Source organism: Amphiprion ocellaris, chromosome 3 (assembly GCF_022539595.1).
Source record: "Amphiprion ocellaris isolate individual 3 ecotype Okinawa chromosome 3, ASM2253959v1, whole genome shotgun sequence".
Taxonomy (NCBI): domain Eukaryota; kingdom Metazoa; phylum Chordata; class Actinopteri; family Pomacentridae; genus Amphiprion; species Amphiprion ocellaris.
The window spans coordinates 24,572,565-24,588,847 of record NC_072768.1 but is presented as its reverse complement, the minus strand read 5'-3'; the positions used below and the strand labels follow the sequence as shown (position 1 = coordinate 24,588,847).

Below are 16,283 nucleotides of genomic sequence, written 5' to 3'. Positions count from 1 at the left end.
ACAGCCACTTTTCAACCCTCAAGTTCAAAGAAATCAGCAAATTTCTAGGTGGCGTATTGCTGTAACATGTTCATGTCTGCACAAGCAGTCCACATTTTGTGCTTTTACATTTACTCAAATAAAGTGGCAAGTCTCAGCTTTAAAGAGAATAGGTCTATTTTGAAGGAACTGCATGCAAGATATTGCTCTTTTAATGCACTCTGTCCAAAGTACAACGAGCCAAAGATCCACCTCATTTGTCGGACATGGTGATGCCTCTGTTATGGTTTGGACATTTAGAGCTGCCAGTGGGACTAATACACAGACATTTACTGATGATTTCTGGATGAATGCAGAGGTATACGAGAGAATTCTGTGAGCTCATACTCAAACAAATGCATTAAAACCCGCTGAATGACAGTTCATCATTCAGCAGGACAAAGTTACTACACACATGGTCAAAGCTTCAAACAAGATTTTTGGGGTGAAGAGGTGGACTATCCTCAAGTGATCGGCTTAATCAGCTGATCTCAACCTGACTGAGCTGCATTCCACCTGTTAAGACCAGATTAAAAACAGAGAGAGAACCCAAGACTTCAGGCAGTCATTTACTGTTAAACTTGCTCAGAAAGAAGACTTGGCACTTCCATGTAGTATTCATAATTTAATTTTACATGAAATATGTACTACATAGCCCCAGAATGGTTCAAATACTTACTGTCTGGATGTATACTACTGTTCAAAGGTTTGGGGTCACCCAGAAAATTTCATGTTTCCCATGAAAACTAAAACTTTTATTCAAGTGCTAACATAATTGCATAAGGATTTTCTAATCATCAATTAGTCTTTCAACACGATTAGCTAACACAATGTACCATTAGAACATAGAAGTGGTGGTTGCTGGAAATGTTCCTCTGTACCTCTATGTAGATATTCCATTAAATATCGTCCGTTTCCAGCTTGAATAGTGATTTACCACATTAACAATGTCTAGACTGTATTTCTTATGTTATCTTCATTGAAAAAAAAAATGCTTTTCTTTCAAAAATAAGGACATTTCTGATCGACCCCAAACTTTTGAATGGTAGTGTATGTGTGTGAAAAGATGTTGTTTTGTTAGTGTGAGCCTACGCACGACTCTAAGGTGTGTGCATTTGAGTCCAGCAATCCCTCTGACATTCATACTGATGCTGCTGACTCACTTGATGACTTCCACAGAAAACCTGCATCCAGTTAAACTTTTTCCTGTGATCCTATCAGCAGTCGCACCTGTGTACTCTTTGAACATGTGTGTGGTCGAGATTTTAGTGTGTCACTTACAACAGAAGACAGGCAAACATACACAGACACAAATACTCAAATCGACACAGGTAAAGAACAGGAGTGGGGGGAGATTTGCGTGTTGACTTTAGACGGGATTAGGAGGGAGTGGAGACGTTGATTTGTGGGTTTGGGATAATGTGTTTGTGTTACCATCTAGTTAATACTCAGATTACATTAACTTTGTGCATATTTTTTTCTGATCTTTAGAAATTGTCTTTTATTTTAGTTAGAAAATGTATTAATTGATGAAAACAGTCAACAAGATAATTATTAATTAGAAATAAAGTTTAAGTGATCAAATACGAGTTAGTTATGCAACTAGTTTGAAGAAATACATTCATTGTAGAGGTCTTTAATGCAGAAATGCAGTTTTACTGTGTCAAAGTGCAAATTTTACCAGAGAAAACAAGTAGCACTGGAGGCGGCAGAGTGAAGGACTGAGAATGAAGAGGGATGAAAGACAAGACAAGCCTGCTGTGGCAGAAGTGAGACGGATGCTTAGAGTGAGATGCAAAGACAGACATGCCTCATGCTCGTGTTAGCTGGGGCTTAACATGGATTTTTACTGGGATAGTTAAAGCCTGAGGGCAAAGATAATTCAGCACGGTGTTTAGATGCCTACATCAAGTCCATGTTCTCCCAGTGTCCTGGAAAGTTCCACCACAGCTGTCTTCTCTCCTCTGTCGCTATCTCTCTCACCCTGCAGGCTTGAGAATGGCAGGGTTTGATATTTGGGCCTTTTATTTAATTTAAACAAGTGAAGAGTGAAATTAAACTAACAAATGTGTAATTGCAAAACAACTCACCTAAACAAAGCCGAAACTCTAGGCCACACCTTCTGACAGTGTTTTCCTTCAGGCACTAAAAGCCACACACTTTGCTTTCAAAAAAAAGATGTTTCTTTGTAATCACCTAATTGTTTCAAAGCCTTTGAGCCCTACCCACACACCTTGGACTGTGTACAGTGTAAGTTTCAAAAGCCCAGAGGGTCACAGCAACTAACTAGGCCACCAAAGCATCTGCAAAGATAAAGACAGATTTCTTTTCAACATTATATGCATTTTCTTCATACTTAATTTCATTAATTTTTTTGGTAGGTATTGTGTTTTATATGGTTTATACTGTTATTGCTCATTAAGAAACACTTTACTAAACGCATAAAAAACATGTTTAAATCACCAGTAATATCCATTCTAATTATTTCTTTCTTTCAGGTGCTGGACAAAAAAAAATCCCAAGTAAATCTTTAAAGTCTGCAAAAAGGCTAGGCAAAGTCCACACACTGCTGTGTTCCAACAGTATTCTATTCTATTCTATTCTATTCTATTCTATTCTATTCTATTCTATTCTATTCTATTCTATTCTATTCTATTCTATTCCTTGCAGAGCAACACTTAAATACACAATTACCATTTTAAAGCCAACAACTGGAAGGTCAACACACAAGAGACACAAGAAAAAAAATACTACATCTAAAGAATACAAATACAAAGGCCACGTTGATTGAAGAACACACCGGAGGGCTGAATTTGCCATGTTCGTCAGAGAACTAGAATAGGTTTGATTAAAGATGTCATGTGGGACTTTTATATAGATGCTACTGGTCAAAAGTTTTAGAACGTCCCAATTTTTCCATTTAAAAAAAAAAAAATTGAATTCAAGTAGTTCAAGTCCAATGAATAGCTTCAAATGATACAAAGGTAAGCGGTGAACTGCCAGAGGTTAAAAAAAAGGTAAGGCTACCCAAAACTGAAAAATAATGTACATTTCAGAATTACACAAAAAGGCCTTTTTCAGGGAACAAGAAATGTTAACAACTTAAAGCTGTTCTGCAGCAATGGAGGTTGATCAAGCCTTGAAAGTTGCTGCTACCAAATCCTACAGGTGTCCCAACTTTTCTTGATTCCTTACAACCCCCTCTGTCTGCATAGAATTAGGGTTGGAACACACCATGGCACCATACCCTCAAGAGCATTATTTGAAAAGTATTGTACTGCAGAAAGTAGTGCGTTGCTATAAAAATGGAGAGGAAAAGGCAATTAACAATAGAAGAGAGACAGACCATCATACCATTGGAAAATATAGGTCTTTCCAACACAGAAACTGCAAAGAAAGTCAAGGTGTCAGTGAATCCAGTTTTCTTCACCATCAAAAGGCTCAGAAATTGGAGGAAACTCTGACAGGAAGAGGTCTGGAAGACCCAAAGCCACAACAGAATCAGGAGACAAGTTTCTGAGAGTCAACAGCTTCAAGCACAGATTAATAGTGATTGTAGTAAGAAGTCTCAGTTTCAACTGTGAAGAGAAGACTTGGAGTTGCAGGTTTGACAGGTCGAGTTGCAGCAAGAAAGCCATTGCTAAGACGTCAGAATAAGAAAAAGAGGGTTGCCTGGGCCATGAAACACCACCAATGGACTACTGAAGAGTCACAGAAGGTAATACGGACTGATAAATCAAAATTTGAAATCTTTGGTTCATTATGCAGGATTTTTGTACACCGTTGAGTAGGTGAAAGGATGGTTCCTCAGTGTGACATCAACTGTCAAACATGGAGGAGGAAGCATGATGGTCTGGGGCTGTTTTGCTGGATTCAGGGTAGGTGACTTGTTCAGAGTGAGAGGAACCCTGAACCAAAACATCTACCACAGCATTCTGCAGCACCATGCAGTACCCTCTGGTATGTTTCTAGTTGGTCAGGGGTTCATCCTACAGCAAGATAATGATCCAAAACATGAGTCCAAGCTATGCCAGAACTACTGTAAGAAAAAAAGAACAAGATGGTAAGTTTGAAAACATGGAGTGGCAGCACAGTCTCCAGGCTTAAATCTCATGGAGCTGGTTTAGGATGAACTGGACAGAGGAGTGAAAGCAAAGCAACCTACAAGTGCCACACATTTATGGGGAATAACTTTCCGAGGAATATTTGATTTCCATTGTGGAAAGAATGGCACGAGTGTGTTCAGCTGTTGTGTTTGGCAAAGGTGGCTACTTTGATGAGTCAAAAGGTTCAAATACATTTTGGTTTCTAAATTTTTTAAAATTTCATTTATTTATTTGCTCTATGCTTTCATTTCAGAATAAAAAACTGGAAAAATTGCAGTGTTCTAAAACTTTTTATTGGTAGTGTAAATTAACTATTATTACATTCAAGTCCTCACTAAATGAGATCACATGATGCTGATTAAGCATATCAGTGGCAGGTAAATCTCTTTGTGGTAACACTTCTGTGCTGGTGCACTGAAACAATGAGTTTGTCGTCGGCCAGAAATGACTGGTTTGCCAGACCTGAAGAGGTAAGCAAGTGTAGTGATGGAAGTGGAGTAGGCTGCAGAAACGAGCATGATTGTGGAAAAACTTGGAAGAATCCAAAAAAAATTTCTGATTCAAAGAAACCTAATCTTTAGAGGAAGGATTACAGTCTGAAAAGCACAAGTCATATACATGCATCAATAGTGTTTGTGCTTTTACTGCAAAATTTCCACACTACAGGTTTAAGTCTGCTACAATATATAAAACTGCAGTGGAAGATAAAGGTCAATTACGTCTCGCCCTTGAAGCTGCCTCCAATGTCATGAACATATATGTGACTGAGCTTAACAATCTGCGCTCCATCTTAGGAGATGATAACTCCAAACTGAAAGCCAATGATGTGGAGGGTTGCAGACAGCGGTTGATTTGTTATTCCTTAATAGGATAGTTACCTCCCTGCTCCCACGCCACCAGCTAACACACACAGGGGGGGATGGCAAGTTAACAAGGGAGAATCACTTTGGGCATTTTGCTAAAAAGTGGAATGCCATCCTCCCTCAAATCACCTACTGGTCATGGCTGATGGCAAAACATCCTGGGTCTGCTGGAATCCAACTGACTTTTTAAGGTCAATAACATGGGAGAAGGAAAACACAGTCTGTAGAGTTCAGTTTTTCAATAATAAGAATTTGTTCAATGCTGTAATTTCTGTATAAATAATGCTCTTGTAGGATCATACATGGTGTGATTTTACAACCCCCCCCGCATCGCTAAGCAACTGTGAAAGAACAGCTCGGTCTGAAAGCCACGGTCACGGCTCAGTTAGATGGAGGGGGAAAGTCTAGACCACGGTACTTATAGGGGTCGAAAGAAGAGAGGGGAGCTTGAGGTGAGGGGTTGAAGGTCACCTCCAGGCAATGGGAACAGAAAAAGAGTGAATGTCTGGGAACAAAGGCAGAAACAAAAGGCAGGCAGGGCTGTCGACTCAAAATGCTGCACAAGCATGGACTGTGTTGACCCAGTTTGAACACAAATGATCATCTATCTCTTTCTAACTGCTGATCATTTTTTAAAAACCTTCAAACCTTTCAATGAATTTAGAGGTTTTCCAAAGGCTATGTTCATGTCATTATAGCGTGCTGTTGAACCAACAATATCATATTGTTCATTGTGAAAATGAGGCATTTTAGACTCAATAGCAGCTGCACGTAAGCTGCACAATGCCCATATGGAAAGTATGTTGCAGGACTAACCTTCATTGTAATTATAGATGTCTCCAGTTGTGTTTTATGCTTGCCTTAAGGGATGGTTTGTGAAAAAAAAAAAAAACGAACATGGCTGTTACAAAACTAAACCAAGGATATTAAAAAACTAGGGATTAACTCTTATAGTATAGCTTTATTACACTGATAAAGTTCATTTGACATTACATAGCAACGTGTACCTTCAGGATTTTTTACAGACAACAAACTCATACGTACACACACAGAACAGACAGTGTTAAGCACAGACAAAGTGTTGGAGAATCACATAATCAAAGTGACAGCAGTCTTTGAGTATCGTGAGGTGGCTCCAGTTGGCTCAACATTCTTTACTGTTTCCACAATGATCAGAAGCTAAATGCGCATCCACACAGACCCACGGCGATCCCTACGCTCCCATCTCAGTATTTACAAAATGGCAGTGGTTCATCTTGAAAACAAAGGGCTGATTAGTGGCTTTGTTCAGTGTTTGCCTCATGATTCACGCACCACTGGTCTTCCCATTGGACCATATTTCAAGAAGAGGCTCATCATCAATATAAAAATCTAGTACAGCAATTTTCTTGTCATAGCAAACATTCATACCTGTCCATCAATGGCCCAATCATATCAGCAGCCATTCAGATAAAAAAAAAACTACACAATCTGCTACACAAAACAAAGATAACAGGGGCACTGACCACACATTGAGTGATTTGCAAGTTTTAGCCAATTTGCGCAGACTTATGTTTACTTTAAGTTACAGCAAACCACTTTTTTAATCAAAATGGTGAGCTTGATGTGTTTTTGTATAATTTTTAAGTAGCCAATAATTTCCATTCATTTCAATACAATATGAAAATCAGTCTCCTGAAAATTTCTTGAATTGTATAATCCAGCACATATACAGAAAATGTACCATGTAAATGTACTATTTCCTATCATTTTATAGTCATCACAAACATGAAATTCATATTTAGGAGCATACTACTGGCCCTGAAGAGGATTTTTTTTTTTTTATCCAGTTCATGAATAAATGTTGCCTTGATTCCACCAAATGTAAATCTTTGGCTGCTTTCGCACATAGACATTTGTCTCTTCTGTTGTCAGTGGTTGATAATGATCAACAGGCACATCTCAGCAGTGCAAAGTAATATACTGCATGTATTAAATGTAACAAAAATATATAATCTAACAAAAAAAATGTGATTCATTATGGTGGATCACACAACTCAAGAAAATTTCAATTATGGTGAAATGAATAAAAGTTAAGGGTGACCTTCAAATCTTAAGTCTTTTCAAAACAAATCACCATGAGTGTATTATACATAATTTGTAGTTAGGAAGCAAAAGTTGCCAAATAGACCGATGTGGTGTTTAATGCATTTCTTCATCATGACTGCAAAGTCGACATAAAGATACAGTAATATACATCTGTCACTGACTGTCACATAATAACATAATCCTGGTCTGAAACCAGATGAACAACGGGGCCCTTTAAAGTGAAAGTTTTACTCTGAGTGGAATCTTCATGGTACAACACAAGTTGGATCAAAAGTAACTTATTCATAAAAGTATGAAAGCGTATGGGTTAAGTGAATCAAATGTAAGCTCCCATATCACCAGGTCCAGCATGTTCTCAAGTCATACAAAACAAATGCAGATCTGACATATATACAGTAAGCAAACTACACAGCAACAAAAAAATTCTTTGGACATGGTTCTCATTTGTTATCTTTCTTCTTTCCAAGAAAAATTCAAAGTTTTCACGTGTGAGAGTTGTAGTGTGAAAAGAAAAGACGCTTCTAACTCTTTTCACTCAGAAACATCTGGGGATTCCACAAATGTGAGTCATGGTGAGACATTTTTTCCAAGCACATCAAAAGCTAACATCAAACGCTAATTATTTTAAGATAATTATGCAACTAAAGCATCCAGTGATCTGCACAGAGGCAGCAGTTTTTTTTATACATCCCACTTTTACACCTACCTACTGCCATCAACCTCAACTGTGCCTCAGTTTACTCACCTGAGGCACCAAAATCTATCATCGCAGGCTGCATTGTCTGTCAGGGTGACATCAAGTCTTGTTTATGGTTTGTGGAGGTGGGAATTTTTTACATGGCCATTTGTCACACTTTCACATTACAGACAGCGTAAAAGTCAGAGTCACATCCACTTTCTGAAGCACATGCCACCCAGAGCAGAGTGAAAATCTATCCTCTCCATGTGTGGGGGGAGAGATATGTGCTTCTGTGACAGCAGTGTTGTCTGCTGGAAATCTTGCAGGAGGCGTTCCTGGGTCTTGTAATTGTCTTGTAGAGGATGCAGGAAGCCTGACCTCATGCTCCTCAGAGTCAATGAAAGGGCAGAAAGGTTGGTGGAGGTCGATGAGGTCAGCCCTATAGTTCATAGAGGCCCCCATCGTTTGGCGATGCTCGAGAAGATCAAAGGTCCACAATCTATGTACACTGAGTGAGCAGTCCAAGCTGCTAAGTCCGTCTGTGTTTTTCCTCAGCATGCAGTGTCCAGTGTTTGGCAAGTACATACAGTAGATCTCAAACAGCTTCGTCATCACCTCACATTTTCTTCCTTGCTTTTTCTCTCTGTCCGAGTCTTTTCCCCCTTGCCTTTCATCACCTTCTCCTTTTCCTTCCCTCAGGTGCAGCAGTCTCGCTCCACATGACAAAAGAGCGTGGAGGGGGACGGAAGGGACGTGGAGGCAGAGGGCTCGGAAGAGGAGGACGAGGAGGAGGAAGAGGCGGTGGAGGCGAGGAGGGAGGGGTAAGGGCTCATCTTGTCGATGTTTACGTAGGTGGTGTTGAGCAGGATGTAGTGCTCCCCGCTGAAGCTGGAGAAGATGGCAGAGATGCGTGACACCAGGTCGGAGAATGAGGGCCGCCGCTCCGGCTTCGGATGCCAGCACTCGATCATCACTGTGTAGCTGAAGGAAGAGAGGAGAGCAATCACAACATAAGCAGAGGCCTCAGTGCCTGGCTACAGCTGCTGTGTCTTTTTTATCTTTCATTTTTTTTAATGACTGTGATGATAATGATTATTTAATGATTTTTTTAATGATGATTCAAACTTCTCTGTGTATCAAAACTACATATTTAAAAAGGAGTTTCAATGAAAAATAATCCCTTCCTGCCTCAAAATGATGTAGATGTAAGTCTGCACAGTTGCTTCCTCTACAATCTATAGCATTCATGCTTCTTTCTCTGTGTAGCTCTCCTTATTCACTGCAGCTGGAGCACACCGGCTCACTTGTGAGTCTGCTTAAACACTGTAAAACTACTCAGTAGCCACTTGTAATATTGGTGTAATTCAGCCATATATGGTTGAGCTGGAAACTAGTTCTGAAGAAGCATAATAATATGCTGACAGATTGGTTAATGAGGGTTTTCACAGTATTTCAGAAAGCAGCAACTCGACAACACATTTACTCCAACTCTGGCTTCTCTGCATTGGCTTCTTCTTTTAGAATTGATTTTCAGATTTTACTGATCTAGACCTGGCCTCAAGCTACATAGCAGAAATCCTGATGTCTTATTAGGCAGCTCGGAGCCTTAGATCCTCAGGTAAGGCCCATCTGGCTGCTCCAAGGTCAATACGTAGATCTAAAGGTGACCCTGCTTTTTGCCATCAGAGGCCCTCAGCTTTAAAACAACCTACCTGAGGATATAAGGCTCGCAAAATCGGTGACTTCTTTTAAATCATTTCCTAAATCTATGCTTTTAGATTTGCTTCTATGTGATTGCATCTCTTTATTGCTTGTAAGTTTTTTATTTCCTATTCAGGTTTTATAGTTTTTACTATTTTATTTGAGTTTATTAATACTGACATACTGCATTTTGCATTTTTGTGTCTGTTGTCTTCTTCTTTGTGGTTATGTTGCATTCTGGGTATTCTGCTTCGACTGTCAAAGCACTTTGTAAACCCTTGTTTTTAAAAGTGATATATTAATGAAGTTAAAATTATTATGGATCAAACCCTGGATGTCTGAATCTGTGTTCTTGGGACTATCATCAGTGCACAGCAGTTTCAAGAGGGAAAAGCTCTGTCAAGGTGTTGACTGATTATTTTGCTCATGATCTCTATTCGAGCACATAAAAAACACCATACGGACATGTTAACCAGATAAAAACTAGATTTTTACTGGAGGGAGTGTTGTAAAAGTAACTCTCCTGATATGTTGTTATTAAATAGAACTGCATCTCACTGGCAAATATTAATTTTTCTATTGTTTCTGAAATGAAAGCTTGCACAGAGCTATAGAACTACTGTTGCTACTTTTATCTGTTTTATATAATTGAAAATGATTCTTCTTAGTTTTGGATAATATTTGCCAAATGCTGTTAATGAAAAGTAACTGCAGCACTAACTTATTATATTATATTATTACATGTATATTTAACACGGTTTGTTTTCTACTCTAAGGAACCCGGTAGAGATATGTGACAACTGGCATACGTTCTTCTGTCAACCTGTCTGTGCACAACATTACTCAGAAACAGACTACTGGAGTTACCGGAGGCTGAAATTGTCAGGGATGATCAGAAATGACACAAGGACCACCTCATTAGATTTTGCCAGTGATGCAGCTTATAGTCTGAATCTCCAGATTTGTTAAAGATTTCTGTATCATTGTGAGACAGCAGCATGGTGTCACTGTAACTATAACAACAAGCAAACACTACGTTAGCTGCCTGATCATGATCACATGATTGTGATCCTACTACAAATCGACTGTTGCGGACTTATCGGGACTTATCCATAGGAAATGATAATTGATTAAAGGTCCAAGGCCATTTTGTTTGTGGGTACATCTATACTAAATGGCCACATGTATATCTATGTTTCCGTGGTTTCTGATCATCAATAACTAATAAACGAATGCTGCATTTCTGACAATGCCATATGGGGGAATGAACAGCCTTGGTGTAGTACTGCGGTCTCTAAGTGCTTTTCCTGTTCTTTTTTTTTTTTCCAGCCTATTATAGCAAGAAAAAGCTTTGCATCTCCTCCTCTCTGCCTGTTATTGTTTTTTCAACTTCATCCCAAGGGTTTAATTCCAAAAAGCTATGATCGGTATTACTAGTTAATTCCATCAACTAGTTAATTCCATGACTTATCATTGGTATTCCTCCCTAACACGTTATGTATATGAAATGGAAAACGTCTTACAACAGCTGATTATATTGACATGTCTCCAAGATAAGTTTGACTTTCACAGCAGCTATCAGAGTGGGCCTCATTTATATCATTTTGCAACGCCATTATTCATCCTGTCAGACATGAGAATCTTTCATAACATCATTGTTATTATTCTTTCTGTGACTTGGCAGAGCAATCCTATCATTGTTAGAAATGTAAGAAAAATGGCTCCATTACTACATGTCCAAGGTGTCTGCCAATATCTGCTGAGACCCAAAACACCCTGTGAACATTCAGGGGTAAAGAATTGCGGGAGTGTTTGCAGATGTGCATCACCTCCTGACAATCTGTTTAATTTACAGCTTGGGAATTTTGGGCCTCTGCCTCCCTCTCACCTGAACACTCCCACTCCCCTCTAATTTCCACACACAGGCAGAGTGCACTTCATGATGTTATCAGCACTGTATGACATCACCCTTGGCATTTACTTCACAGCATCAGGGGGCCAGAGTTTAATGGATAAGGACAATTCAGATACAGTAGTGTTAAGTGAGCTGATGTGCATCCTGACTCTCATGTCACATTTTCATGTAAATAAATGTATGTTTAGCTTCTTTCCATCATTTATCACTTTCACAAAGTAGGAATTGCTCTCGTCTTAGCTACATCAGGCAATGGCTGTATTGTAGCTACAGATTGTTACTGAGCTTCAGTCTAGAGCTGTTAGGAAGTTCACCTGGAAAGTCCAACAGTCTGGATTTTACTAACAGCTCAGCAGATTTCCTCTGGCAAATTAGGATGTGAACAGATCCAAAGAAAACTAAACAAACTTCAGCATAAAAAGATAATCTCAGCACTGGCAGCCCTGCTCTGACTGACAGGTGATCTTTAGCAGCACTTAACTACCGCAGCAACAAGTGCTTGGCAACAAAAAGAGAAAAATAGAGAAGAAACGTGATACTCACACTGAATTTCCATTTGAAAGTTGTGTTTTGTGGTAAAGCTAGAATAGTGACTTTTATTTGACCTGCAGATGTGATGAGATGTGACGCCTGACTGCAGAGGAGTTTAAATGTGTTCTTGCTGAGAATGATGGATGGCCTAAACTTGGAGAGCTTTTAATATATGGCTTCCATTGCTTATACAGCTCTTCTACATTTTTTCCCCTGATGGTCTTTCGTGGTATCAGACTCTAACTCTCTCGTGATATATTGAAGTGCAGCTCTACAGTATATCACTCACACTAACTGAGCCGTGACGGTTTGCTAACTGAGGTGAACGACAGGTATGTATACTGTATATACGTAAGACTGTATTTATGTGCGTGAACACTCACAGAGCATCAGGGCAGAACTCTGGCTGCAGCAGCCTCCTCCCCTGCAGGAGGAACACTGTGATGTCAAAGGAGTTCACATCAGAATATGGCGGGGCTCCACGGGTCATCAGTTCCCATAGCAACACGCCAAATGACCACTGTGGGAAAAACAATGCAATGAACTCGTCATTTAAATATTAACCTTGTACTAACAACTGAGAGCACATTCATTTTACAGCGCATTTCTTGTTGTAATGTGAAAGCTGCCAACAGAAGTGAGATAATATAACAAGCTTTCATTTTTATTGGACCACAGATGTGCCTGAGTTCTCACCACGTCTGACTTGGTGGTGAACTTGTGGGTCTGTAGACTCTCCAGAGCCATCCATTTCACAGGCAGCTTGACTCCACTCTTGTTGTGGACACTGTAATACTCTTTGTCATACACGTCTCTAGCCAGGCCAAAGTCTGCCACCTTCACTGTGTAGCTCTCATCCAGCCTGTCAGGGAAAGACAATATTACTTTCTATTGCTTTATTTTTTGTGGTTTTCTACTTTTCTCCTCTGTTCTTTACATAGGCGGGTGACAAATTCAGGGAAAAAACAACACAAAGTGCTTTTGTAAGGTGTTGGGTCACTATGTGGCTCCAGAACAATTTCAAATGCTCTTTGGCATTGATTCTCCACGTCTTTGGAAGTCTCCTTCATTGGTCAAAAATGTATTCACTAATCTGTCGTTTTGATGATGGTGGTAAAGTGCGCTGCCCAACACATCAATCCAAACCTTCCATAGGTGTTTAACTGTGTTGAGATCTGGTGACTTTAAAGCCCATAACATATGATTAACATCCTTTTCATCAAAACATTTCATGACTCTTCATTCCTGATGGATAGAACCATTGTCATCCTGGAAGAGACCACTCCCAGCTGGATAGAAATGTTTATTCATACAATAAAGACGATTACTTAGACCAACTTTTGGCAGTGACTTGTGGCTCTTAGAGGACAAGTGAACCCAAACCATGCAAACTAAATGCCTGTCACCTGTCTGCATGTAAATCGCACGGCTGATGTTGAATGAATAAATGGGAGCTCACATGCAGTTCCTGGCAGCCAGGTCTCTGTGGACAAACTTCTTGCTGGCTAGATACTCCATCCCTCTGGCCACCTGCAGCCCAAAACCCATCAGGTCCTTCACTGTCGGGTTCTGGAAGAAGCAGTCAGTCACTGTTTAGCACATATTTCAATATAACACTGAGCTTTATCTGGTTTCATTTAAGCAATCTCTTACGTGTCCCTCATCACGGATGAAGTTACGTAGATCGCCATGCTTCATGTAGGGCAGAACCACCAGCGGCGAGCCCTCTGGTGGAAGGCAGATACCCAGCAGAGAGAGAACGTTGGGGTGGCTGAAGTCCTTCATGATGATCCCCTCCTTCAGGAACTGGGACACCTCTTCCAAGTCTGTGATACCTTTTCAAAAAAGGGATCAATAGTCAAATCAATATTTGGCTTTTATGTAGTTTAAAAAAAAATCCTTTCTTAGATTCAAAAAAATCTTTTATTTTTTTTTCAAATTTTACATTTTTCTGAATCAACAATTGCGACCTGTGGAAAATGGCAGGAATGATAAGTGCTCATACAACACACAAGAGAAAGGAGCAGCCGTATGTCCTGACACCAGTCGGAAGGTCATTCCTTCGATACCTTTTGGGAAAAAGGATGATGATGAATGCCACCCTCTGTGAATACCCTAACCCAGACCTGACCCTCACCAAATTCCCATTTGCCAATTGCCTCCCTGCTTCTGGTGTCTCGCACTTTAGTCTCACTGACTGTGCTGTAATCTTGTTAGAGATGGAAGCTCTTTAGGCAGACGATCAGCCTTCAACTGAGGTTAGACTCTAAAGATCAAAAGAGATGGCATTTGATTTCAGAGCCTTGGCTCGAAAGTTGTGGAAGAGAATGACATTACTGCAAGGGGGAGGATAGATTCTATACATAACGATTCTTGAGATTCAAAAGGTGTCATTGGCCATTTTCCTTCAGCTATTTGTCATAAAGCTAGATTAAGTTGAAAGCGTCAACTCCAAGCCCAAAATGATGACCCTGTGCTCTGTGAGTTCACTACAATGATTAAAAAAGGTTTAAATCCCTGTGGAATGGACTCCAACAGTCCAAGCTCATCCCATCCTACTGTGGAGGGTGGCTCTCTGTGACTGCACGGGTCCTTCCTCCATATCGTTCCAGCATCAATCTCCTGGCTTCAACTGACAGGTTACATGATTAGCTGGGACCCTAATGCTGTCCTCACCATTGGACGCTCATTCATCACCATCGTCTCAGGCCTGAAAAGGATTCAGGGCTCTGATGAGATGAGGTCCATAATGCTATTGGGTCATAGTGATATCATACAATAAGTATGCAGTATAATATAAGCAGATGTAGGATTGAATAAGTATGGCTGAATGTGAATATGTTTGGACAAGAAGAGAGAGTGTAGAGGGTTTGTGTGTGTTCAGTGGAGAAGAGGTGGGGACTTGAATAACCAATCTGTGGTTTGGTCATTCATTCCCCTCACTTCCTACAAACAAGGACGTTTCCACAGGAAGTCTAGGCCAGTCACAATTATTACATAATGGCCAAATCACAATTATATGACCTGGCCGTGATCACTTTGCATAGTCATTAGAATCATTCCCACTCACCTGTATAAAAACTGCTGGATCACACTAACAGAAATGTCATGTTTTAATCACCAAACCAGGATACAAATTCTCTTGTAAACACACTCATTGTCTTGATACACATTGCATATTTTTTCATTGTATACTTTGCCAGTAGTGAGTACCAGCATTCTGTCTTGTTAGAGAATGCCATACCCACACTTCAAAATTTCACAACAGAACGCAATAAATTCTTTCTGTTCTTTAATTTCATATCTCAAACTCCCTTCAGTTAACCACTTCACCCCCAAACTTCTCCAATGAAACTGCTGAAGGTTGAAGCTGCTGGAAAACCATACTCGACCCACTGTTCTCTTATCACTTATCATTTAGCCATGGCCTGTACTTCTGAGGGTTAGGGCTGACCGATTGAATAGAAAGAGGTTTGTACTTACGGTTCAGGGACTTGACGGCACAGTGCTGCTTCTGCCCGTCTGGCTCAAGCAGTGTTCCATGGAAAACACAGCCGAAGTGTCCTGCAGGTTACAACACGATGTACAGCGTTAGTCACAATCATTCAGAATCAGGGAGTTCAAAAGCTCATGTTCAAACCTGTAAAGGACCTCCAAATAACACCTCTTTACCCCACACAAAAACACTTCTTTACCCCACACAAGTGACAGTGATACATGGGATACAACTCTTTCAGTCCCAGTGACAATGAGAATGAATGTGAAGGCAGCCACTCTATAGCCTGTGTGTTCAATAAACCAGTGATTTAATCACACACCTGGCTAGAGAACACTTACATTATTAAAAGCAGTGATGCAGTAGTAGCTCATTAGAACCCTTAAGGCCGGAGATGACATAAAATGTGATGGTTCTGACTCTAACCATGACTAACAAAAAAACAAAAAAACAAAAATCATAACAAGAGATTGAAGATAAAACCTGCATAGCAGTACTCTGAGGTTTACTGACAAATAGACTCTAACTGTGTGTGTGTGTATCTGAACATACTTGGCCAATAAAGTTTAAAATGATTCTGATCATATCTTCTACTTCATGGCTTGTTGCTTGATGTACTCATAGATCCAGTCAGTAAACCCCAGCACTCTCTAAATAGTACCCTTAAATGGACACAAGTGTATGGCCCTGTTTAAATTACCCACTTAGCTTGCACGAAAACACTGTGGACCATTTTTGGATTTTGTGCTATCAGTGTCCTTCATTTATATCTTGAAACTTCATTCTCTAAAGAGCCCCTATGAATAAAGACACACATCCTGCCAGTTGGCTCTATGATCATAGCAGTTTCAGAAATCACATTAAAACATTTCTGTCTGTCCACTGC

The 16,283-nt window shown here is 40.0% G+C and overlaps 1 protein-coding gene across 2 annotated transcripts in view; it reads right to left on the bottom strand.

Moving 5' to 3' along the window:
- Positions 1-5,928: 5,928 nt before the first annotated feature.
- met (MET proto-oncogene, receptor tyrosine kinase) overlaps positions 5,929-16,283 on the bottom strand; it is a 79,602-nt gene continuing 69,247 nt past the window's right edge. For both annotated transcript variants that reach the window (XM_023276607.3, XM_023276606.3), the window contains 6 exons: positions 15,385-15,465; positions 13,555-13,736; positions 13,361-13,470; positions 12,598-12,763; positions 12,285-12,421; positions 5,929-8,735 (listed from right to left, as the gene is read on the bottom strand). In XM_023276607.3, the coding sequence (XP_023132375.2) occupies positions 8,450-8,735; positions 12,285-12,421; positions 12,598-12,763; positions 13,361-13,470; positions 13,555-13,736; positions 15,385-15,465 (962 nt within the window). In that variant the 3' untranslated portion in view covers positions 5,929-8,449. The remainder of the gene's footprint in view (positions 8,736-12,284; positions 12,422-12,597; positions 12,764-13,360; positions 13,471-13,554; positions 13,737-15,384; positions 15,466-16,283) is intronic.